At 43.9% G+C, this 23,854-nt stretch overlaps 1 protein-coding gene across 1 annotated transcript in view; it reads left to right on the top strand.

The window, feature by feature from the left end:
- The window catches only part of cdh23 (cadherin-related 23), a 197,855-nt gene extending 175,378 nt beyond the window's left edge, over window positions 1-22,477 (top strand). Inside the window, exons 47-68 of the mRNA XM_031579449.2 lie at window positions 226-342; window positions 511-735; window positions 1,086-1,255; window positions 1,540-1,677; window positions 1,882-2,001; window positions 2,209-2,386; window positions 3,479-3,690; window positions 3,951-4,145; window positions 4,881-4,994; window positions 5,499-5,628; window positions 6,149-6,412; window positions 9,284-9,445; window positions 11,161-11,417; window positions 14,298-14,395; window positions 14,528-14,648; window positions 14,810-14,889; window positions 15,555-15,595; window positions 16,052-16,112; window positions 17,057-17,186; window positions 17,315-17,437; window positions 19,785-19,895; window positions 20,343-22,477. Coding sequence (XP_031435309.1) covers window positions 226-342; window positions 511-735; window positions 1,086-1,255; window positions 1,540-1,677; window positions 1,882-2,001; window positions 2,209-2,386; window positions 3,479-3,690; window positions 3,951-4,145; window positions 4,881-4,994; window positions 5,499-5,628; window positions 6,149-6,412; window positions 9,284-9,445; window positions 11,161-11,417; window positions 14,298-14,395; window positions 14,528-14,648; window positions 14,810-14,889; window positions 15,555-15,595; window positions 16,052-16,112; window positions 17,057-17,186; window positions 17,315-17,437; window positions 19,785-19,895; window positions 20,343-20,681 — 3,386 coding nt within the window. The 3' untranslated portion in view covers window positions 20,682-22,477. The remainder of the gene's footprint in view (window positions 1-225; window positions 343-510; window positions 736-1,085; window positions 1,256-1,539; window positions 1,678-1,881; window positions 2,002-2,208; window positions 2,387-3,478; window positions 3,691-3,950; window positions 4,146-4,880; window positions 4,995-5,498; window positions 5,629-6,148; window positions 6,413-9,283; window positions 9,446-11,160; window positions 11,418-14,297; window positions 14,396-14,527; window positions 14,649-14,809; window positions 14,890-15,554; window positions 15,596-16,051; window positions 16,113-17,056; window positions 17,187-17,314; window positions 17,438-19,784; window positions 19,896-20,342) is intronic.
- Window positions 22,478-23,854: the final 1,377 nt, after the last annotated feature.

Below are 23,854 nucleotides of genomic sequence, written 5' to 3'. Positions count from 1 at the left end.
ACTGGCAACTTTATATGAGCAGCAGAGTAGATGAGTTTCAAATCTGAAACAGCTTATTGATTGATGATGTGGATTATAACAACGCTGTGTCAACATGCAATATTTGTGTGTGTTTGTGTGTGTTTGTGTGTGTGTATGTATGTGTTTTTGTGTGTGTGTGTGTGTGTGTGTGTGTGTGTGTGTGTGTGTTTGTGTGTATGTGTGTATGTGTGTGTATTCCTTTAGGCTCTGTGTTTGTGCGTAACCCTTTGAACAGGGAACTCGTTGCCACCTTCGACATCATTGTTTCTGTCCATGACAATGCCAGTGATGTCATTGACCAGTCAGTCAGTGTGCCCAATGGTAAGATACACATACAAACAGTCTCTTCCCATACAAGCCTATGCATCCATATAGATTGAATCATTGGCTCAGTTTCGATTTAGTTCAACATCCACCATGTTTTCTCCTGCATCCTTCTCTGTATTCCCATTGCCTTTGACCCCCCCACCCCACCCTTCCCAATGACAGCCAGGCTGACGGTGAACGTGCTCGACGTCAATGACAACGCTCCACGCTTCCGGCCTTTTGGCGTGGCTAACTTCTCTGAGAAGATTCTGGAAGGGGCCCGACCGGGGACCACGCTGCTGTCTGTGTCAGCTGTAGACCCTGACAAAGGCCCCAATGGGCAGGTGATCTACCAGCTGCTGCACCTGCCCCGTGGGAACTACCTGAGGCTCGAGGACCCCGCCACAGGTCAGGAGCCCCACTGTTGGGCATAAGGCTTGGTGTTGAGATGATGTGACTGCTGTCATATGAGTTATCTCGGTTGTATGCTATACATTCAAATAGTTTTGAAGGATTCTGGTCATGAGGTTATTGGTCATGAGATTTTGGAAAGAACTTTTGGTCATGAAATCATTACAGCTTTCAGTTGTTAAGTAACACAGTAAGACATCTGAAGAGTTGTTTAAATATTAGGTAGATGGGAATAACTCTACAATGTAGGAACACATTTCAGGAGTGCTTTAACAGACAGTTACTGGATGATATATAAGTCTATATGCATTTTTGTTTCCCTGGCCGGCTGTGATGTGTGGACACAGGGAAGATTGTGGCCAACCGGACAGTGGACTACGAGCAGGTTCAGTGGCTGAATTTCACTGTTCGCGCTCAGGACCACGGCAGCCCGCCCCGGTTCGCCGAGTTGCCCGTCCACCTGCGAATCGTGGACGTCAATGACAACAACCCCGTCTTCTCACAGCCCTCCTATCAGGTAGCATTTTAGGCTTGTCTTAAACTCTGCCCAACCATGGCATCTGGGAATGAAAAACTCTCTGACCTCATATTTCATCACAGTAGTGTGTCTCATTCCATTTTTGTGCAATACACACGTCAGCAGGTCAGCAGAGGTGGCATCTACCCTCCTTATGTCTGTATTTGTGTATTTGTGTGTGTGTGTGTGTGTGTGTGTGTGTGTGTGTGTGTGTGTGTGTGTGTGTGTGTGTGTGTGTGTGTGTGTGTGTGTGTGTGTGTGTGTGTGTGTGTGTGTGTGTGTAGAAACCTGTGTTTGAGGACGTAGCTCTGGGCACCATCATCGTGAGTGTGAGTGCCACGGACGCCGACTCCGGTCTCTTCTCCGTCATCGAGTACAGCCTGGTGGATGGGGAGGGGAAGTTTGGCATCACCCCCACCACTGTGAGTTCCTCCACATTGCTCAGACACAACCTCTGTGTAACAAATCTTCATTCTAAATGAATTATTACAGCTTGCAAAACAAATGAAATGTTGTCATTTATTTATTATAGTTAATAAATAATAATATTTCATATTATTGTTAAACATATTTCATATCTGCCATCTGCCTACTCTTCATTTTCCTCCTCCTCTTCCTCCCATCAGGGTGATATCTACATTCTCTCCCCACTGGACAGGGAGACCAAAGACCACTACACCCTAACAGCTGTTGCCCGTGACAACCCCGGAGGAATTACTAACAACCGAAGGGAAAACTCAGTTCAGGTGTGTGTCATAGTGTGTTGTTAGTAAGCGCACTTTTTGTGAGTAAACACACTGAGTGCATATGCCGAGCTTATGGTGAGCTGTTTTATCAATTATTGAATCTTTCTCTCTATGAAGTAAGTATCCATATGTCATTATATGTACTTTCATAAAGGTTAGTGAAGCATAGCTTAATGTTTTGTGTATTTGTGTTTGCACCGTTGTCAGGTTCTGGTGACTGTTCTGGATGTGAACGATTTCCGTCCACGGTTCTCTGAGCGGGCCTTCAGCACCAGTGTGTTTGAGAACGAGCCCAGTGGAACCTCAGTCATCACCCTCTCTGCCACTGACCTGGACGAGGGAGAGAACGCCATCCTCACATACAGCATGCAGGGGCCTGGAGCAGGTAGATTACACTTACAAACACACACACACACCACACACACACACACACACACACACACACACACAAGCAGATACATAGACCCACACAGAGACATGTATGCACTCACATGTAAACACATACACACAGTGATGAACTGATAACATATTGGCACATAGATATGCACTATACACAGAGACACATATCTATGTACACATTGGTGTGCATACATATACACACCCCCAGACACATACGTAGACATACATTCATCACCAGAACAGCAAACTAAACATACTGCATAGCGGTGTGTAATATGACTGCCGCAGACAGTGAGAGAATGAGCACGAATTAAGTGACAATTATGCATTTGTATTGGCCATTGGTGGCCATTTTGTCGAGCAAGGCAAATGGAACTGAATTGAAACTGAACTGAAATGTCACAAAATTGAGCGTGCATCCAAAGAATGTAGCCAAGTATAAGCACATCAAACTTCAAAACTTTAGCTTACGCCATTCTTGAGATTGAAATGTTCCAGTTGCACCGCCCCCCTATGGACAAAATTCACGTCCAGAAAACGTGTGATGTAGTGTGTTCCGTGGACTTTGAACCTTTACATCACAAGGTATTGGCTAGTGAAGCGCTAGCTTTTGCATTCAACCTTATTCACTAGGTAGGGCAACTTCACAAATGAGTTGTAATGAGCTAAGCTCAACTTGACATCAAATGTTTCCATATGAGTTATGTGGGGCTGCAATCATGTCAAGTTTCATGTGGTGTAGCAGCAGTTATAATTATCGACAACAAACTGACACCTCCTTGTGTGTAGTGCACAGTTCTGTAAGATGTTTATGAAAACAAACAAATGATCATGAAACCACAGCAGATGTGTGATAATAATGCTTTTGAAGTATGTTATGAACACTACACACATCCTTCACACCCCTTACCTCTCACACACTTCCTCTCTCTTGATCTCTCTCTCTCTCTCTGTTCTAACACCCTCTTTCTATTCGCTCTCTCTCTTATTTTCTCTTTTCCTTTCATTGTCTTCTCTTCTCTTCTCGTCTTTTTTGTGTCTTTCTTTCTTTTTCTCTTCCTGTCTTTGTCCCTCTCAGATGCCTTCTCTCTGGACCCTGACAGTGGTCTGGTGCGCTCCCTGCGTCTGCTGCAGTCCTTTGAGCGCTTCAACCTGACGGTGGTGGCCACTGACAACGGCAGACCTCCCCTCTGGGGCACGGCCATCCTCCACATCACCGTCATCGACGTCAACGACAACAGGCCCGTTTTCGTCCGCCCCGCCAACGGCACCATCATGCACATCCAGGAAGTATGTCTGTGTGTGTGTAGTTGGGGATCAAATAACGTACATTTCTGTGAACTGAAATAGTTCACATTGTAACCCGAAGTACAAGAGAAACTGAATTCTGAGAGATCAGATGTTCTTTTCTGGTATAAAGCTAAATAGATTTCCTAAATTCATGCATGTGTTTGTGTATCTGTGTGTGATTGTGCATGTCTGCTCACACGTATTTGTGCGTGTGCGTGTGTGTGCATGTGTGTGTGTGTGTGCGCATGTGTGTCTTACAGGAGCAGCCCCCAGGTCTGGTAGTGTATGAGGTGTTTGCGACTGATGAGGATGAAGGGGTGAATGGGGAGGTGCGTTACTCCTTCCTGCAGACGGGAGCAGGGAACCGGGACTGGGAGAACTTCCACATCGACCCCCTTACTGGAGTCATCACCACGGCCGTGAAACTGGACCGCGAGAAACAAGCCCTTCACAGCGTAAGTCTCTTCGCTCACACTAACTGTTACGCCCACCAGGCTCGTTTGGTGAGGCCACATGAAGGTAGACCAGACGTGGAAAAACATTTAAATAATGTAATTCATTAAAGTAAATAAGAATACTCCAAAAAGCTAAACACCATCAATGTAATGATAAACAAAAATGTGATGTGATGAAGAAAGCAGAAGTCCAATGCATGCTGAAGAGAAGAGAGTGAACGCCACACACCAGACAGGTAGCGTTTCTATGGCCCCAGCAACCAATCAGGCCACTACCTGCACCTGTCCACAAGCTCCACCCTGCAAGACAGACAGACAGATAAAAAAACAGGCAGGGCCGTAACTAAGCACACATGCAAATGAAAAACACACATAGAAAAAAGGAAAAAGATATACAGTCAAATGAAAAAAAACACACACATATGATAGCACAAACACAAGCATTTAAAATCTACACATACACATACACATTCAGTCATAAACACACGCATGTGCACTCTCAAACTTATGGTTTTTGCCTATGCACACTTCTCACTTCACTTCTTTAGACTCTCTGTGGAGCATGTGTATGGTTTGCGCACACCGAATTCAAATTAAACTTAATTACATGAATTACCTTTTGCATTTGTTTATTTAGAAAATGTTTTCATTGAAAACATTTTTCCATGTTATTGTAGAGACGTTATTGCGGGTCTCTGGCTCTAAGTCGTTTACTGCTCATCTTATGCCCCGCAGCTGATCATAATGGCTTATGACCTGGGCCAGCCCGTGCCGTATGAGACCACTCAGCCACTTCAGGTAGCCCTGACAGACATTGATGACAACGAGCCTGTCTTTCTCAAGCCCCCGGTAAGACCAGACCTACACACATATGAATCCTACACCCTCATTTAAAACATCTATGTGTATGTGTGTTTGAATTGTATGTGTGGGTGTCCTGTGAAATGGTTGAGGCAGAAGTTCTCACGATCTTCTGTGTACATTTCTGTTCAATTCTGGCGTCTGAGGTTGTGCTATTATCGTGATTGCCTATGTGTGAAACTGTATTTACACTGAATATTTCACAATGCAGACATTGAGAGTCGGAGTGGATTTTTAGTTCCCTACACATACTGTATATTGTAATATTGTATCTTACTTATCTTACACTAGACATCTGGCACAGAATGGTCATTTCATACATTAAATGTTGCTGACTTTACACTCCACTCCATGTGTGTCTGTGTGTGTGTGTATATGGGTGTGTGTGTGTGTATATGTGTGTGTGTGTGTGTGTGTGTGTGTGTGTGTGTGTGTGTGTGTGTGTGTGTGTGTGTGTGTGTGTGTGTGTGTGTGTGTGTGTGTGTGTCACAGAGGGGCAGCCTGCCCTACCAGGTCCAGACTGTCCCAGAGCACTCCCCCCCAGGCACAGTGGTGGGGAACGTGACAGGAGCACTGGATGCCGACGAGGGCGCCAACGCCGTCGTGTACTACTTCATCGCCGGTCAGGATTCACTGACACACTCTGTGTAAAAAATAGATGTTTCCTAAAATGAGGCTCTATATTTTTATTTTTTTAAAGCAATCACTCCTGCCATTAGACTCTTTTCTATGCCCACAAGTGCCAGAACACACAGAGTAACAAAGAATAAAAGCAGTTTTCTTTGTCACTAGAACACACTAGAAGTGTCCACTCATCAAAGGCTTCAGTGTTGAACATTTAAGTGTTTAAGCCAAAGATCCCATTTCCTGTAATTATGTTGAGTCACGTTCAAATGAAAATGTGAGGGAAAGCTTTATAAGATCTTTGTAAAACCATTATAACCAAAGAGCCTATAAACATTATGTGTAGTGTAAGCATTCACATGAACTTATGGCATTACTGAGCATCTTCTGTTTGATCTTAGTGCTAAACCCATATCTTTTTAAGGTCATTACAAATTGAGGACCAAAAAACACCCCCAGTTACCTAATAGATCTACCACTAATGCGTTACTAAAGGGAGTCCCACTGGTGTCTTGCAGGGGGAGACACTGAGGGAAACTTTGGCTTGAGCCCGGCAGGCGTGCTGCGTGTCAAAAAAGATCTTGACCGGGAGGACATTCCACTTTATTCCATCATTGTCAAGGCCTCCAGCAACCGCAACTGGACACCCCCAAGAGGTCAAAGGTCACAGCGTAATCGCATTCTGGACCCCAACCTTGACCCTACTCTACAGGAGGTCCGCATCTACCTAGAGGACATCAATGACCAGCCACCACGTTTCACTAAGATAGAGTACACAGCAGGTATGAATAATGGAAATGTGTGGAGGTCCACTGGGAGGTCATCTTGCTTTTGTGGACTGTAGGAAAAAAGTATTAGGAAATATCACTAAATATTTGAGAGTCATATTTTATTGGGGTTACGTATAAGTTTCACTTTTCGTCTGTTTCTTCCTATTTTCGATTTCTATTATTTGGGGCTTCTTATGGTTTAAGAAACTTTTTAGATTATCTAAACGCATTGTTGTTGTTTGTGTTTTGTTCTTAAGCGTTTACTATCGAGGGGGGCTCAGACGCCATTAACTGGCAAAGAGTTAACCCAAATAAACACGCCACTGATTTTAAAATCTGATTATGTCTCCACATGTAGCAACCCTGGGTCAAGCTAGTTTTACAACCAGACAGAATATGTTTCACTGAGCCAAATCCCATACACAACTTACAACTTACAGCTTGCGTCTTCGCCCACCCACTGACTGAGGTTCTGTGATGGTGGGAGGACATCATAAGTGGCTAATAACAATGAATTTAATACGGTTAGCATCCATATCCCACAATTCCCACAGCCCACAGCTGATCTTCCTCTTCTCAACATTATGCCAGTTCATCCATTGCCTTTGCTTTGCCTGAGAAGCCACTTCTGTTTTCTGTTAGTTTCGTCCTCTTGCTTGTGAAAAGCTGATTACCATCTACCACATCTCCAGCAAAGTAGCCTTACCCCATGTTTTACAACTGTCACTTAACCCAAACCCTGGTCTTCCACTCTGTCTTGCCCAGTGATATATCTATGCTGTAATGCGCCTTGTGCATGTTGAACTGCTTCTTGTGGATTCCACTTCATCTAGGGTGACCAGACGTCCTCTTTTACCCAGACATGTCCCCTTTTTGAGACCTAAAAAATGCGTCCGGCAGGGATTCCAAAATCGTCCGGGATTTTGTCTCGTCGGATTTTTGTGTTTCTCTGGGTCTTTCACAAACTAGTTATTACGTCCTTACAAGTTTTGGAAAGGGTATCTCCCTTACGTTCCACCTTCTTGAGCGAGCTCTGACTGTAGAGAGAACTGTCATTGGTCGAACGCCCTCCCAGTGTTGCCAAATATGATAATTATCCTCCAAATACCTTTGATACGATACGCCATTTCCAATCTGGTAACACTGAGCACCATTTCCAATCTGGTAACACTGAGCACGCCTCCACTAGTGACACAGCATCATTTACAATAGTACATGACATCTGCATGTGAAAAATATGTCAAAACTTCGTTGCGGGGGAGGGGGCGGGGTCATCTGCACGTGAAAAAGATGTCAAAACTCCGTCGCGGGGGAGGGGGCGGGGTCCCCGCGACGAAGTGTCCTCTTTTTCATAAACTCAAATCTGGTCACCCTAACTTCATCCCAGTTTTCACCGTTGCAGCGATGTTCAAGACTGCCGGATCCTTAGACTGAGATAAAATCATCTCCAGGCTGGTCTTAGCACATTTGAACTCCAAAAATCAGTTTCTATACAATGCTACAGTACCTGGACAACGTGGTACCCCAAGCCATTTCCTAGCTGCCTTATTCATGATTTTCTCAAATATCTCCACCTTTGAAATATCTAAACACAGTCAAAGGCCACCTTATGCATGGAAGTCCAAACTGCAAGCACCACAATTTCCTTTTACCAGGCAAGAAGGTGTTATCAATGGTATTGATAGCCTTAACAATTAATTCTGTAAGCTCTTCAACCTCAGTCACTCAACGTGGTATTGTACCAAACTATCCCTTCAGGGGTAGGGTTCTGTTATAAATAACCTGACTGCACTAAAACCACCAGGTGATTTGTTAAAGGGTTGCTAGGTAGACTGCTTGTTTCCTCTTTAGGGGTGCAGCGCCCGTGAGGTATGATCGGCAACCTATTCTCCTGCGCCTGAATGGACTGTATCTGAGTAGACTGACTCCCTTTTTCGCTTCCATGTGAAAGTTTGGAAAACGGTGTTTGAGGTGCAGAGGGCCATTTCACCAGAGGAATTAATTTTGGGGGAGCCTTTGATTTTTAACTCTCTGTTTAAAACGAGTGTCTTGTCATCCGGCAGTGTTCGGAAATTGCTTGACAAGGGCTGGGGTCACTGTTCTGGGACACCTGAGGGATGGGCACAGGTGGAGAGCTGCAGTATCTCTTCAAAGTGAGACACGGATTCAGTGCCTGAGGCTCAATAAGGAGGTGTTGGTGAAGATGCAGTTGGTACTGCCCGGTGCCTGCAGGGAGGCTCTAGGCCCAGTCAGCAGTTGGAGGATGGAGAATGGTTTCCATTCAGTGATTCAGGAAGAACATAGGGATGGTATTATTTTCTTCGATACACCAGAATGGGGGCCTTTTTAAGACTTTATGGGAGATATCTCTACATGGTGTGCATGAAGGTCAAACACCAGTCTGTGCTGAGAAGGGTACATGGAGGTCGTCAGAAGTGTTTGAAATGTTTGAAAGTGTTTGTTCACGGGGCTATAGCTTCAGACAGACATGTAGCCCATCTGAACCCAGCAGTAAGGAAGGAATGTCTACAAATGGGATAATTCAGTAAAATATTAATTTTGCTTTCACTTGTCATTAAATAATATGGTCAACTAAAAGCACAGACGTTGACATTTCACCGCGGGTCTGTAAGTAAGTTATGAACCCAATTAATGCCCATTATGTCTTTTTCTACTGTATGGATGGTGGGGGGGTTGTTTTGTGAAATTGGTGTTGATGGGCAGATGGTTTTTAAAGTGTGACAGGGAGGGTAGTATTTTTATGTGAGAATGTAGGCCTTGCGTGGGGGTGCATGTGAGAAGGTAAGGCAATGGTTAAATCAATATCCTCTCTACCGATATATATATACACACACACTGTCTCTCTCTCTTTCTCTCTCTCAGGAGTGGCAGCTGATGCTAAGGTGGGCTCAGATCTGATCCGTGTGCAGGCGCTGGATAATGACATTGGGAACAACAGCCTGGTGCTCTACCACATCCTGTCCATCACATACATCAAGCTGCAGTCCAACAGCTCTGAAGAGATGGGCAACGTCTTCATTATCGGTCTGCATCAGTAATCAGTAGTTTGAAATATTACTGTTTATATTTCAATGTTGTCTGTCCATCCATGTTTGAATGCTCATACTATACGTCTCAGAGAGCTCATTCAAGATACGTTACTTGATGGTTAAATGATGTGACACTTACAGCATTATCCTTCCATTGAATTACATTTTGAGCCATGTTAACCTCCGGTGCAGCTGGATGTCATGTCACAAGCGCGGTTTCCATCCACCTCAATCTCATATTTTAAGCGCATGCATGAAAATTCGTCTGTGCGCGATTCCATCCCCTGTGTTATGCAAATGACACAATACACACTCTCCTGATCAAGGAGGGAGTTGTGAACCGCTGTGTGGATCAAAACGTAAGGTTGTCAGGGGAGCGTTTACGGAAACACCTAATAAAACCGCAACAAAAGCGAATTTATGAGAATATACCACCAACCGTAGTCGTATAATACCCTATGTGAATGGCGAGTTAATCAACCCCCTCTAGGCAATCAAATTGTATCCGCATTAGAACATTTTATGCGACTTTCAAATGTTTTCAGTCAGGATTTCTTGTTCGAATGGTCAAAATGCGCATTACAGTTTGGATGGAAACACAGCTATGGCTAAAACTAGATTCAGGGGAATATGTAGGTACGGTAGAGAGTGCGTCATAAACGGCGACTCGGCCACCTGCACACTGTACCTTTTCATTTTACTTTGAATATATTAAACCTGCGGCTGATGGTGTAGTCCCACAGAAACAGAGAGATAATACAGGGCAGTAATTGTACACCACTCAAAAAAAAACTTTTGCAGCTATATCAAACACATTCAGTAGTGTGGCAGGGAAGTAGAGGAAGTGAAAAGGCAAAAGCAATGACATGGCATAAAAAGGCAAACAGTAGAGTGCAACTTGTCATTCCGTTACAGGCCTGTTTTAGCCATATGTGGTCTGTGGTGTGGTTCGTACCATGGCAGGTTTTTTTAGGCGCATGTCTCGACGAAATTACTCCTAAACACGTCCTAACGTGTTAGTACATCTGCCCGTCAGTTTCACAAGAATGTCATTGGTGTAATGTTTCATGAAATGGTCAGCTCAGTCGTGAGATCCCTTTTCTCTAAGTTCCGTTTTCTCTCTGTCAGCTACCCTTGAAGTCATTGTCTGTGAGGCCTTTCAAGGTTACATAGGCTATATCCACCTGTGAGGCCTTTAAGGTTACATAGGCTATATCCACCTGTGAGGCCTTTAAGGTTACATAGGCTATATCCACCTGTGAGGCCTTTCAAGGTTACATAGGCTATATCCACCTGTGAGGCCTTTAAGGTTACATAGGCTATATCCACCTGTGAGGCCTTTCAAGGTTACATAGGCTATATCCACCTGTGAGGCCTTTAAGGTTACATAGGCTATATCCACCAGTGAGGCCTTTCAAGGCTACATAGGCTATATGTACCTGTGGTTGTCTCCTGTAGCTCCTCTATCTCACTCCTTACACTCCCTTTTCACTCCATCACCTATTCTTTTTCAATTCAATTCAATTCAATCCCATTCTGTTCAAGTCTATTCAGAGCACGGTCAAGACGAAGAAACACTTTTGCATTGCCTAAGCATAATGCTTCAACACAAACTTTAAATAAAGTTTGACAATCTATTCTAAAACATCCACCATTTCTCTTTCTTTCTCTCTCTCTCTTTCTCTCTCTCTGTTTCTTTCTCTATGTCAGGTGAGACAGATGGAATAATCCGTACCTTTGACCTGTTCACGGCGTATGCCCTCGGTTACTTTGTGGTGGAGGTGTTAGCACGAGACCTGGCGGGCCACAGTGACATAACCAACGTGGGCATCTACATCCTGCGGGACGACCAGCGTGTGAAGATCGTCATCAACGAGATCCCGGAGCGCGTGCGCCTCTTCCAGGAGGAGTTTGTCAACCTCCTGTCCAACATCACAGGGGCCATCGTCAACACAGATGATGTGCAGGTGTGTGTGTGTGTGTGCGTGTGTGTGTTACAGCAGTGGTCATTCATTAAAGTCCTCCCATGTGGGGGGAAGAGGTAGAAATAGAGAGAATGGTAGAGATATACACATGAGTTTGAAGATTTTTTTTACCACAGTCCCTGATAATGATTTTTTTTTACCAAAGTCCCTGATAATTATCTCAACTTATTCAATTCAATTCAATTGTATTTATGAAGTGCCAAAACAATACAATTATCTCAAGGTGCTTTACAGAGCCCAGAAGGGAAGGGAGGAGAGAAGGAGGGGAGAGAATCAGAAACATAGCAGATGAATTCATACACATATCAGGACAAGTATGCTAGCAATATGTGGCAAATGTTCATGATACATACAAGCATAAGATAGTATATACATGATACATACAAATTAATAGTAGATAAGATGGGGAGAGCATTCATGTATTGGAGAACAGCTTACTGAGTATACAGTGTGGGAAGAGCTCTGCTGCCTAGTATGTGTATATGTACTTAAAGATTATGGTGATGAAGAACAAAGTTTTCACAGCCATCAGCATTAGTGGGCAAAGATCATGCTATAGGAGTGTGAAAATTTGGTTCAAAAACATCAATTTGACAAATTTAGTTAACAATTAACAGTCGATAATATGGCCACTTTATCAGTATTAATGCATTAGCATAATACAATATACAAGGAGATGAAGATGGAGAGGGAGAGGCTGCCCGGCATAGTGTGTGGGGATTTTGTTTATGTTTAGTTTTGTACACAGCACAGCATGCACTGTCTGTAGCCCAATTTGATTCATGTTGGGAATTTGATATATGTTTAGTTTTGATTAATTCCCATTGGTGCATGGGAATTCTAGTTATATAAGGATAGCAAGGATGGCAGGATACAACAACAGTGTACAACTGTAAAGGCCCTCCTACACAGTAAAACATGCCCTGTCTGTAGCACACTGCTGCTAAACACAACAACATGGCCCACAAGAAGTATGTAGTATACAAGGTTATAGGAACAGAATGTTCGATTACATCGTGGTGTTTTGTTAGTCTAGAAATAGAAAAACCTTGGGTTGTTTTTATTGTTTTCAGCCAATGAAGAATAATAGACTTTTGTATAGTTTACAAGGCTGTCCTTCCTTGCAAGTCTTCCTACCTCAAGTCTAGTCAGTGTACCTTGGGGCGAGTCTTTTCTGTTTTCTTATTCTTTTTTTCAGTGGTGCAACAGTGTCAAGGGTTGAGCAAAGCCCACTTGTGACACCGTCTGTTGATAGATCAATATGAGGCGGGGATGTGCTTATAACAATGGATAAACAATGGCAGTAGAAGTGGGTGAATTTCGATGTTGCACAGACTTCTAATTGCAAGTTCAATGTAATTAGGTGGTGATCTGAAAGGGCAGTATTTTGAGGTAGAACTATAGGGTGGTCAATTTCTCAGCCATATGTTATTGCTGCAACCACATCCCTGCCCTTTTATTGAGTTGGCGATGTTTGCATGTTGGGAAAACCCAATAGAGTCTATTAGTGGTAGGAATTTTTTTTAGGAATTTTGATTGTAAGGCTATTGTTTCCATTGTCCATGTGGATATTAAAATCTCCCACTATGAGGATTGAATCTGAGTTTATAACCAGGGTGGATAGGAAGTATGAGAAAAATTCAGTTTAGGGGCCGGTCTGTATAGTGTCACAAGAGTGACTGGATGAATGGTTTGGGTGTGTAAGATTAAGTACAGTATGAGAACTTCAAATTATTTAAATTCAGGTATTTGGGAAATACCTCGGTTGGCATGGAATACTGTTGCTAATCCACCTCCACATCCTGTACTGCGGGGCATGTGGCAGTTAAAATTACGGAGGGGTAGACTCATTCAAGGCTAGGTATGCATCTGGTTTTAGCCATGATCCAGTTAGAAAAAATATCTAAATTTGGTTGTCTGTTATTAAAACATTCAGAAGTGTAGCTTTTGATGTTAAAGACCTGATATCAATAAGACCCAGTTTTAGATTTGTGCTGGTAGAGTTTGCTACAGATATCCTTTTATCTTTATTGGATGTTCCTGCCTGGTACCACTATCAGTGTGATTTACAGTAGTTTGCTTAGATATTCTGAGTAAAGATACTGTATGTTTGTATGTGACTAAATATGGGCAACGGTTGTATTGGGGCAGCAGAGATTAGTATAGGGTAATAGTTCTGCCTCCTAGTATTCATTTAGGATTGTAAGCAATCTACTTCGGCAAGGTAATATGTGAGTTTTCTGAAGAGAAGACCGTCTCCTTCCCGGGAGGGGTGGATACCGTCTCTCTGTAGCAGCTCATGCTTCCTCCAGACAATTTGCCAGCTGTGAATAAAGCCTACGTCCTTACATGAACACTATTCTGATAGCCAGTGATTGAGTGATGATAATCTGCTATACATCTCATCACCACAATTAATGGGTATTTGCTAGCAGGCTGAGTAGCCACTGCATCCACTGCCTTAGTTTCACTAGTTAAAGCTAACCAGTTAATTTGGTCTACATTGAGTAGTTAAACATAGTACACGCCAGGCCGAAGAGATGTCATGGCACACACTGGAAGCTAACTAGGAGTAGCTAGCCGGCCAACAAGGTGGGGAATGGCAGAGAAAAGGAATATAATTCAGATATAGAGGTAGTCAGAGTCGATATAATGGTAAAGGCAATTATAGTGAGAGCTGGCACTGAGATACAGAAGCAGGTAGCAGCAGTCCGAGGCTAGACTGCACAGCAGGTAGCAGCATACAGCCAACTTTGTCAAACAGGAAACAACAATAACACATAAAGACAAAGAAATTAAGTGTGGGTGTGAGTGTGTGCATGTGTGTGTTTATTTGTACACTTATTATATTCCACGTTTCAGTTCCATGTGGATAAGAAGGGCCGGGTGAACTTCGCTCAGACAGATGTGCTCATCCACGTGGTCAACAAACAGACCAACCGCATTCTGGATGTGGAGAGGTTCGCTCTCATCTTACCCATTCCCAGTCTACTCAAGCATTTCCTGTTGTTTCTTTATGATGTTTTGACATTCACACAGACTTCTGTCATGATCATTTGTGGCTGTTTAAAAGGCTGAATTGTGATTGACAGAGTGATCCAGATGATTGACGAGAATAAGGAGCAGCTGATGAACTTGTTCAGGAACTATAACATCCTGGACGTCCAACCAGCCGTTACCGGCAGAGCTCCAGACGACCTCACAACTCTGCAGGTGTGTGTGTGTGTGTGTGTGTGTGTGTGTTTATGTTTATGTGGGTTTTCCCGACCTCACCCTGAATATTCTGAACTATTGATGTAAGGTGCTAGAGAAATATCAATTCTATAAATCCACTAAAAAGCACTAAAATAGATTCCTCTGTTTCCTGTTTTCAGATGGCCATTATTATCCTGGCGGTGCTGCTCTTCCTGGCTGCCATGCTGTTCATCTTCATGAACTGGTACTACCGGACCGTGTAAGGACTTTCAAATCTATCCATTTCATTTATCTATTTAACACTGTAAATAACTTTCTCATGAAACTGCATTGCAGTGGTAATCTCTTCATCTCATGGGGAAATGTTTTCTGTCAACATCATTCGTACATTTGGTTTTGTAACTCAACCACTGAGAGTCTATCCATCTGCAAGCCTCCTCCCGGTTGCATAATGTAGCAGACCTGGCACATCCAACAGCATAGATTGCTCTGCCTGTTAATCCCAACCTTAGATCACTATAACTTGGCTAATTGACTGAAGGCATTTTTGCAGTGCTGTCATCTGCGTCACATCTCTGGATAGATCCAGCTGAGAAGTGCTAAACTAAAAATACACTTTCCACTGGCATATTTCACACGCAGGCAACAACACAGTTCCCCTAGTTCTTGTAACTTCCCCTCAGTGTGGCGTAATCTGTTTAGCAAATATGTGCGAGGGCACTTGCGTCAGTATGTTCTTTATTTCTTTACACAATCAACACGCATCACAAAATTCAAAGTATATACAGTATATTTGTATAATTGGGATACTTTGTGTCATGTGGATTCTACAATATACAAAATAGGTTTGACAAAACATACACATACACTGTCCTGTTTACACATGATCTGTGCTCCGTTGATGTTGACTTGTTGTGTTTACAGGCACAAGCGGAAGCTGAAGGCCATAGTGGCCGGCTCCACAGGTGAGCACTGCTCTGTGGGGGAGTCCCCTGCCTGGCTAGCTAAGTACTACAACCAGGAACTGAGACAAATAAAGCTGTGTGTGTATGTGTGTGTGTGTGTGTGTGTGTGTGTGTGGTGTGTGGTGTGTGTGTGTGTGTGTGTGTGTGTGTGTGTGTGTGTGTGTGTGTGTGTGTGTGTCTGCGTGAATGTGTATCTGAGTGTGCATGTCCATGCCTGAGCCTGTACTTGTTTGTCTATTTGAGAGAGACAGACTTACTGTTATGGGAGAGGAGGTTGTCGGTATGTGTGCACACTTGTGAGTGTGTCTGTGTGCCTGTGTGAGGTGACATCCGTACGCACACATGTGTGTGTGTGTGAGGGAGGGAGGGAGAGAGAGAAAGGGAGAAAGAGAGAGACTGCGTCCGTGTGCGTGCTCTGACTTCTGAAGGACATGTCTGTTTACTCTTGCTCTCTAGGGAATCAGGGGCTCGTGGACATCCTGGACATGCCCAACACCAACAAGTACTCCTTTGAGGGGTAGGAGACTTCTCACACACAGGACACACATGTGATGCCCACCACACACACACACACACACGTACACACACACACACACGCGCACACACACATACACACTACCTCTCTTGCCATTTGTACACCAGGACATTCGGATGCTAGCCTCTGTATACATTCAAATGCACATCACCTCACCCCCAACTTTCACTCTACATATCCTATATCAGGGAATGTCCCTTCTGGCAAATCCCACCTGCTTTGAAATCATATGCTGTCCTTGCCCAGACTAATCCAGAGATCTAGAGAACATTCCCTCGCCAGACAGCCGTCCCAGACAGACGTGTCGTGTTTAGAGCTGCCCCACTATTGTTATTCCAAGCAACAACACAGAGTTCTCTAGTTACTCCAAATGAGGTCAGATTTAGCTTCTTAGAATGAGCCTCATTCTAAAATGTACCAACACGTTCTATCCCTCTGTCTCAAACCTGTTACTGAACTCACATATGTAGAGAACCTGTCAGTTGGTTACCCACAGCAACAAGACACTTTCATGGACACCAGACCTCCCAAACTCAACCCCTTCATTCCAGTGAGTTCTGGGAAACTCTGGGAATTCAGATATGCCTATTTTGAGAGTAAACACCTCTGCCTCCCCACCCAGCTCCGATCAAGGCAAAAAAGTGCAGTCAGCAGGTTATTACTGGAAATAAACGTAAAGTGAGCCTGGACCCTGATGAAAAAATTGTATGACTTACCTGTCACCTTATATCCCACTCCTGCTCTAACCAGCAGCCAGTTCACAATGCAGCATTCTCTAATGTTTGTGTGTCTGTGTCCATACATGTATCCATGCATGTATGTTTGTGTGTGTGTGTGTGGGGGGGGGGGGTGGGTGTGGGTATGGGTGTGTGTGTGTTTGTGTGTGTGTGTGTGTGTGTGTGTGTGTGTGTGTGTTCATGTAACAGGGCGAATCCGGTGTGGCTGGATCCATTCTGCCGGAATCTGGAGCTAGCAGCGCAGGCAGAACGTGAGGACGACCTACCAGAGGACCTGAGCGACATCACTGACCTGTGGAACAGTCCTGCCCGCACTCACGTAAGGGAGGATGCATGACAAATTAATATTGATGAACATACAAGACAATCGATGTATGACCACCTACACAATTGAGCAATGATATCAGTATAAAATGAGTTAAATAACAACTACCCCAATGGGTCTAGGGTACCTTTGGGCGTGAGCCACAGGCTTCAAAGCCAGAAGATGACCGTTATCTGCGGGCAGCCATTCAGGAGTACGACAACATCGCCAAACTGGGACAGATCATGAGAGAAGGGCCTATTAAGGTGAGGACACACACACACACACACACACACACACACACACACACACACACACAGACACATTGCCATTAGCACATTCCATTGACAACACAAATTATAACTATATTTCCATATATACTCTATGTCCATATATGGTTTACAAAGAGAAATACCGCAGGGTTATTCCAGACTGTTACAGTGTATTGCTCATGCAGTGTTATTGTACATATGGTGTCTGTTATGTGCACAACAATTAACCAGATTAGATTGTGGCCCAGTCCCTCACTCTTCTATGCATGTGTGCTAAAACACCATCTCTGGTGTGAGTTTACGATACTCACCCAAATACAGTGGGGAAAATAAGTATTTGAACCCCTGCCGATTTCGCAAGTTTGGCCACTTGCAAAGAAATGTGTGATCTATAATTGTAATAGTAGGTGTATTTTAACAGTGAGAAACAGAATATCAACAAAAAAATCCAGAAAACTGCATTTTATACCATTTATGACTTAATTTGCATTTGATGCAGAAAATAAGTATTTGAACCCCTAGCAAAACATGACTTAGTACTTGGTGGAATAACCCTTGTTGGCAAGCACAGACGTCAGACTTTTCTTGTAGTTGGTCACCAGGTTTACACACATCTCAGGAGGGATTTTGGTCCACTCCTCTTTGCAGATCCTCTCCAAATCTTTAAGGTTGCGTTTTCAATGGGAGGAATGAGGGAATGAGGTTCAAGCCCAATATTCCACGTTACATGGCCCCATCCATAGTCCCCTCGATGCAGTGGAGTCGTCCTGTAACCTTGGCAGAGACACAGCCCGAAAGCATAATGTTTCCACCTCCACCATGTGTTCTTGGGGTCATATTCAGCATTCTTCCCCCTCCGAACGCGGCAAGTCGAGTTGATGCCAAAGAGCTTAATTTTGTCTCATCTGACCACATCCTGTCTCCCAATCCTCCTTAGAATCATTCAAGTGTTCATTGTCAAACTTCAGACGGCCCTGTACATGTGCTTCCTTGAGCAGGGGGACCTTGCGAGTGCTGCAGTACTTCAAACCATTACGGCGTAGTGTGTTGCTAATGGTTTTCTTGGTGACTGTGGTCCCAGCTGCATTGAGATCATTCACAAGCTCCCCCTGTGTAGTTCTAGGGTTATTCTGCACCTTTCGGATGATCACCGATACCGCACAAGGGTATATCTTGCATGGAGCCCCAGACCTAGAGCGATTGACAGTTGTTTGGTGTTGCTTCCATTTACGAATAATCGCACCAATAGTTGCCTGCTTCTCAACAAGCTGCTTGCCGATGGTTTTGTAACCCATTCCAGCCTTGTGCAGGTCTACAATCTTATCTCTGACGTCCTTGGTCAACTCTTTGGTCTTGCCCATGGTGGTGAGGTTGAAGGTGTGAAGTATGATTCTTTGGACAGGTTTCTTTTATACACGTCACCAGTTGAGATCAGGTGTACCTTGTTAGGCCTAATGAGGACTAATCTGTGTGCTTCTTGGGCACATAACTGGTCATTGGGAGCCAGAATTCTTGCTGTTTGCTTGGGGGTTCAAATACTTATTTTCTGCATCAAATACAAATAAAATCATAAATGTTATAAAATGAAGTTTTCTGGATTTGTTTGTTGATATTCTATTTCTCACTGTTAAAATACACCTACCATTACAATTATAGATCACACATTTCTTTGCAAGTGGCCAAACTTGCGAAATCGGCAGGGGTTCAAATACTTATTTTCCCCACTGTATGTGGGGTTGAATGGGCCACCACACCACCGGGTGCATGTGATCTCAGCTGGCCTTGTTCCCTGCTGAGGGAAGAGAGGCTCAGGGCTCTTAACTCCAAGCCCAGGCTTTCTGCCCGGTGCCCCTCACAGTGGCTTGGTGACGTTGGAGGAGGTTAGCGTGTCCCCTGGTGTGCCTCCTGACTCGGTTTGTGACCTACTGGTGAAAAGAAGTGGCCGGCAGGCTACACATGTGTCAGTGGACACAACTGCGCTAAGCCTCGCCCTCCCGACAGGAAGCACGTCACCATGGGGACTCACAAGGGCTCCAGTAGATGTCGATTTAAAGAGGGAAAGAGACGATGTGATTTGATGGATAAAAATGAATAAAAGTATATTCAGCATATATCATCTTTGAAAATATGTCAAGCATGCTAATGTATTTAAATGACACTTTTATATGTGACCTGACAACATGAACCTGAAAAAAAATTGAAATACATATTTGAAATGATATTTGTAAACAACTGCTATCATGCCCAGTGGAGTGAGTGAGTGGGGTATGTCTGAGTATTTACATTGTCACCTGGTGAAGATCATCTCAGTCCTAATGGATGAACGCTGCTGTTCTATCAGGGTTCCCTCCTCAATGTGGTTCTGGACGACTACCTGAGGCTGAAAAAGCTGTTTGCTGCACGACTGGTAACCAAGTCAACCAGCCATGGCGACCGATCATCCGTCACCGAGGTGGGAGATGAGACGCTGTGCTACGCTGTCTTCTCTCTGTCCTCTCCCCTCCTGCTGGTTTCCCCACTGCTCCTGTCTAATCAGCAGACACACCAGTGCTCCTAGTCTCTCTAGTGCTCCTTCTCCAGGGTTGGCTGCTGATCTGTCCCTCTAACTGCACTCTTTTCACCTCTTCAAAGTTTCCCGGTGTTGAAAACTGTCCTCAGACCAGTTGAAGACTACCCAGACCTTGCTTTAGCTTTGATTCTACTTCTGAAAGCTCACCCTGCCTACGGTTCATTTCTCTTTTATCTTTAGGGGCTCTCTCTCCTTCTGAAGATTCCATTGTATATTCTGTGTGCATATATGTTAATATTCTTTCTCTTGTTGTCCTCTCTCTCCTGTCATTTTCTATTCCTTTTGTCATCTCTTATTTTTTTTCTACCGTTTCCATGTTCCTTCTCTCAGCTGATCCAGAGTGACCTGGACGAGGACGATGACGAGCGCCTGGGGATTGGGCGCGGCGGCACCCTGCGCTTCAAGCACAAGCACCCGGTGGAGCTGCGGGGGCCCGAGGGTGTGCACATGGTCCACGGCAGCACGGGCACGCTCCTGACCTCCGACCTCAACAGCCTGCCCGAGGACGACCAGCGGGCCATGGCCCGCTCGCTGGAGGCACTCAACGGGGACGGAGGGCTGTACGCCGAGCGCAACGCGCGCACCGAGTCGGCCAAGTCCACGCCCATGCACCGGCACAAGGGCAGCCAAGGCCTGGCCGAGAGCCCGCTGGAGGTGACGGAGTTATGACTAGCCGAGGCCTCGCTGGTGTGAGCTGAGTAGAGCCCTACCTGTGCTGTCCTCCACCCTCCAGCCACCCCCCTGTTCCACCTGCTGCTACCCTCCCCTGGAAACATTAGGAACCAGGGCTGGGTTCAATGGGAAGAACAGGGGTGGGTGACTAGAGGACGTGGTGGGCGTTAGTGTGTGATGTGTTGTCTGGGACAAAAAAACAAGCCAAATTTCAATTGGAGGTGGGAAAATCAAAGAACACTGACATCTACAACATCTTTGCTTTCACTCTGATCAAAAGAGATGTGAGTATTGATAACCACAGGTCAAAAGATCTCAAATCAATTTTTTGTTGTGATTGAATTGTAACCTGTGGCAGGAATGACCTCCTGTTTTTGATAAGGCATGAGGGAACAAAGTGTTCTCGGAGAGAGAACAGGGTTTTCTCTGGAATTTTGGGGCTCCATCTCAGACTGCACACAACACAAGCACAGGAAGGGGCGCACTGTAATTTTAAAAATAGAGCTCTCTCAGACCAGCGAACGGCCATTGTTGAAGTTTAAAAAAATACAAGGTGAACTGTAGGGGTTTTTGTATGTGAAATGGGGAAAAAAAGAGACAACAGGAAAACTCTGTGATCCAAGTGGATAATGAGTTAAAGCAGGAAGCTCAACTGTGGTGGTTCCCATCAGGGAAGCAGAAAAAAGGATCTTCCTGGACAACAAAAGTCTAAAAAAACAACCAGCCTCCACAACATAAAAAGGACTCAAGTCTCCCTCTTGTCTGGGAGCTTTCTGGAGGCTTATAACTGATTTTAAAGATACACATCTTAAGCACAAAAAAAGGACCATGTGAAGACCGAGACATGTCATGAACTCTCCTTCTAGAACCTTCATTGAGGTATGGACCTACTGAGGACATCGTACAGACAGACCACCCACTGTTTGACACCATATCATTCTGGACTCTCGTTGCATCGGAGCGAAAGAATCTGAACTCTCTCTCAGGCCGTGTGGTTCTCGGAGAATCAGAACCGAGATGCCGGCGGCCTGCGTGTTCTAGTGTGCCACAGTGGAGTCTCACAGAGGCAGGCCGGTTTTAATCAAAAGGAGGGTAATAAAAAAAGAGTGATAGAATTGTGTGTGTGTGTGGTGAGATTGTACGTCATAGGAGCCATTTTGCCCTCGTTGAGTGACTCTGACGTGGATCCGGCCTTGATCTTGTGCAAGTCCATCTGGTTGGGAGTCAGCAGCTACGTAGATGTGAGTCTAAAAAAAAAGAAAGAAAAAAAAGAAAAGATTATTTTAAAAAAGCTTCTATCTCTGCACCGTGGACAGATCAAATCTCCACCCAATGACTGACTTTACACTGCCATGTCAGATGAGAAAAAAAAAGAACATTGATTTTTATTTTTATTTAGAAATTTTAATACAGTGAAAAGAGAGACAAAGAAAAAAAAAAGAAAAAAATATGATATTTTTGAAGAAAAAAAGCTGACTTACCAAAATGAGTTGAGTGAAACTGGATGTCATCAGTCAGTGTATTTTCTTCTTCTTTTCTCTTTTATTGTAATATGTTTCTCTCTGTACCTCGGATGGGTTGAATTGCCAGGTCTTGTGTTTTTAAGTCATATTTTTATATTCCCGTTTTTTGTAAGTCTTACGTTTTTGTCATTGAACGTTTGTTGTCACCAGCTTGGGGGGCTAATCATTGGAAAATGTTGTTGGGCGATCTGTGATAATAAACTAATTATGCAACGGTTATCCCTGCCTCAGGCCCAGAGCTTGCTGGGAAGGTGGCCAACTAAAACGTCACACTGACCACAGCATTCCTTTTACAATTGCATCGCAGCGACAGGATATTAAACCTTGCATGGGGAACACACTCAGACTACCAGACGCACTATGTCTGTGGCAGAATTGCACAAGTCTGCAGTCACCTCTCATATCAAATTTGGCTACATAGTATGACACACAACAAAGCACAGTAGTTACAGTACAACAAGGACAAAGAGAACATTCATGTTTCACATATGAGTTTGCTGAAAAAGCCACATGAATCACGAATCAAGATAGTTACTGCACACTTAGATGTTTTTTTGAGCCGTAAACTAAATATGACTGTACTGTGATGAAACACATCAATGCTGTTTTTTTCATTGACAAAAATGACCATTTTAATAGAAATTATCATTTTATGGGTTGAACATACGCGCACACGTCATCTACTGTTTAAAATCATCCAAGGCCAATGCTGACGTAGAGGCGACCGGTTGGTACATAACTACATCATGAAATGGGCGGCCACCTCCCCTAGCCCCCACACACGAGTGTGAGGCTCATTTTCATTTGCTGATCGAGACACCATTCACAGGAGTTTATGGCCCAAGGAAATAGATGTCCATGCTGATGAGGTGTCATCAAACAGAGATATTACAAGGTCCTAATTCTCCACCCACAAAAAATACTACGTACTTGGGCGGTATACCAAACAAACTCAGTGTTGTTGCAGCTACACAAAGGTAAGTGGATGAGAAGGAAAAAAACGCGAACAAAATAAAATGTTACTGTAAATATGGCACAAATGAGCAAAACTGGTGGTTAGTACATCCGCCCCATTGAGCGCATTTCAGAAAGCTATGTTTACTTGGACACAGTTTCAATAATTGGTAACAACATTCACACATAATATCTCATTTTCCTCTTATACATTAACCTTTCTTGTTATCAATATGGAAATGAGCAGTGATACTCGTACTGTGGTATTTACGGACACACAGATTATAAATGTAAAATTACCATATCTTTTAAATAGATAACGAGAGACGGGTTATATATCAAAAGAACGTATTTTCAGTGTTTTAATCATGTGTATAATTATTTTGCACAACGGAAAAATCAGTCGGCGTCAATAACAGTAACTAAAGTACTGGGATGAATTGGCCCTGATGAAGTGGCAGCTATACCAATTTTGGTTCCTAAGGGGCCAAGGAAAGGAAACGCCTCAGAAATCCAGTCTGCTCCCATCTAGTCAAAACATGCTGATAAGATGACTAAAATAATTGTGGTCATCTATACTTTGCCAATTTGCTGAATAGGCTCTAAAGTATTGCCAAATGTAATGGGACCGTGGCTGGGTTTCATTGGAATCTGATGCAAAGATCACATGATCAGCTTGTCTTGATGGAACAA

This window comes from Clupea harengus, chromosome 13, assembly GCF_900700415.2.
Source record: "Clupea harengus chromosome 13, Ch_v2.0.2, whole genome shotgun sequence".
NCBI classification, from domain to species: Eukaryota; Metazoa; Chordata; class Actinopteri; order Clupeiformes; family Clupeidae; genus Clupea; species Clupea harengus.
The sequence above is the reverse complement of the archived record's forward strand: the minus strand, read 5'-3'. Positions and strand labels throughout refer to the sequence as shown.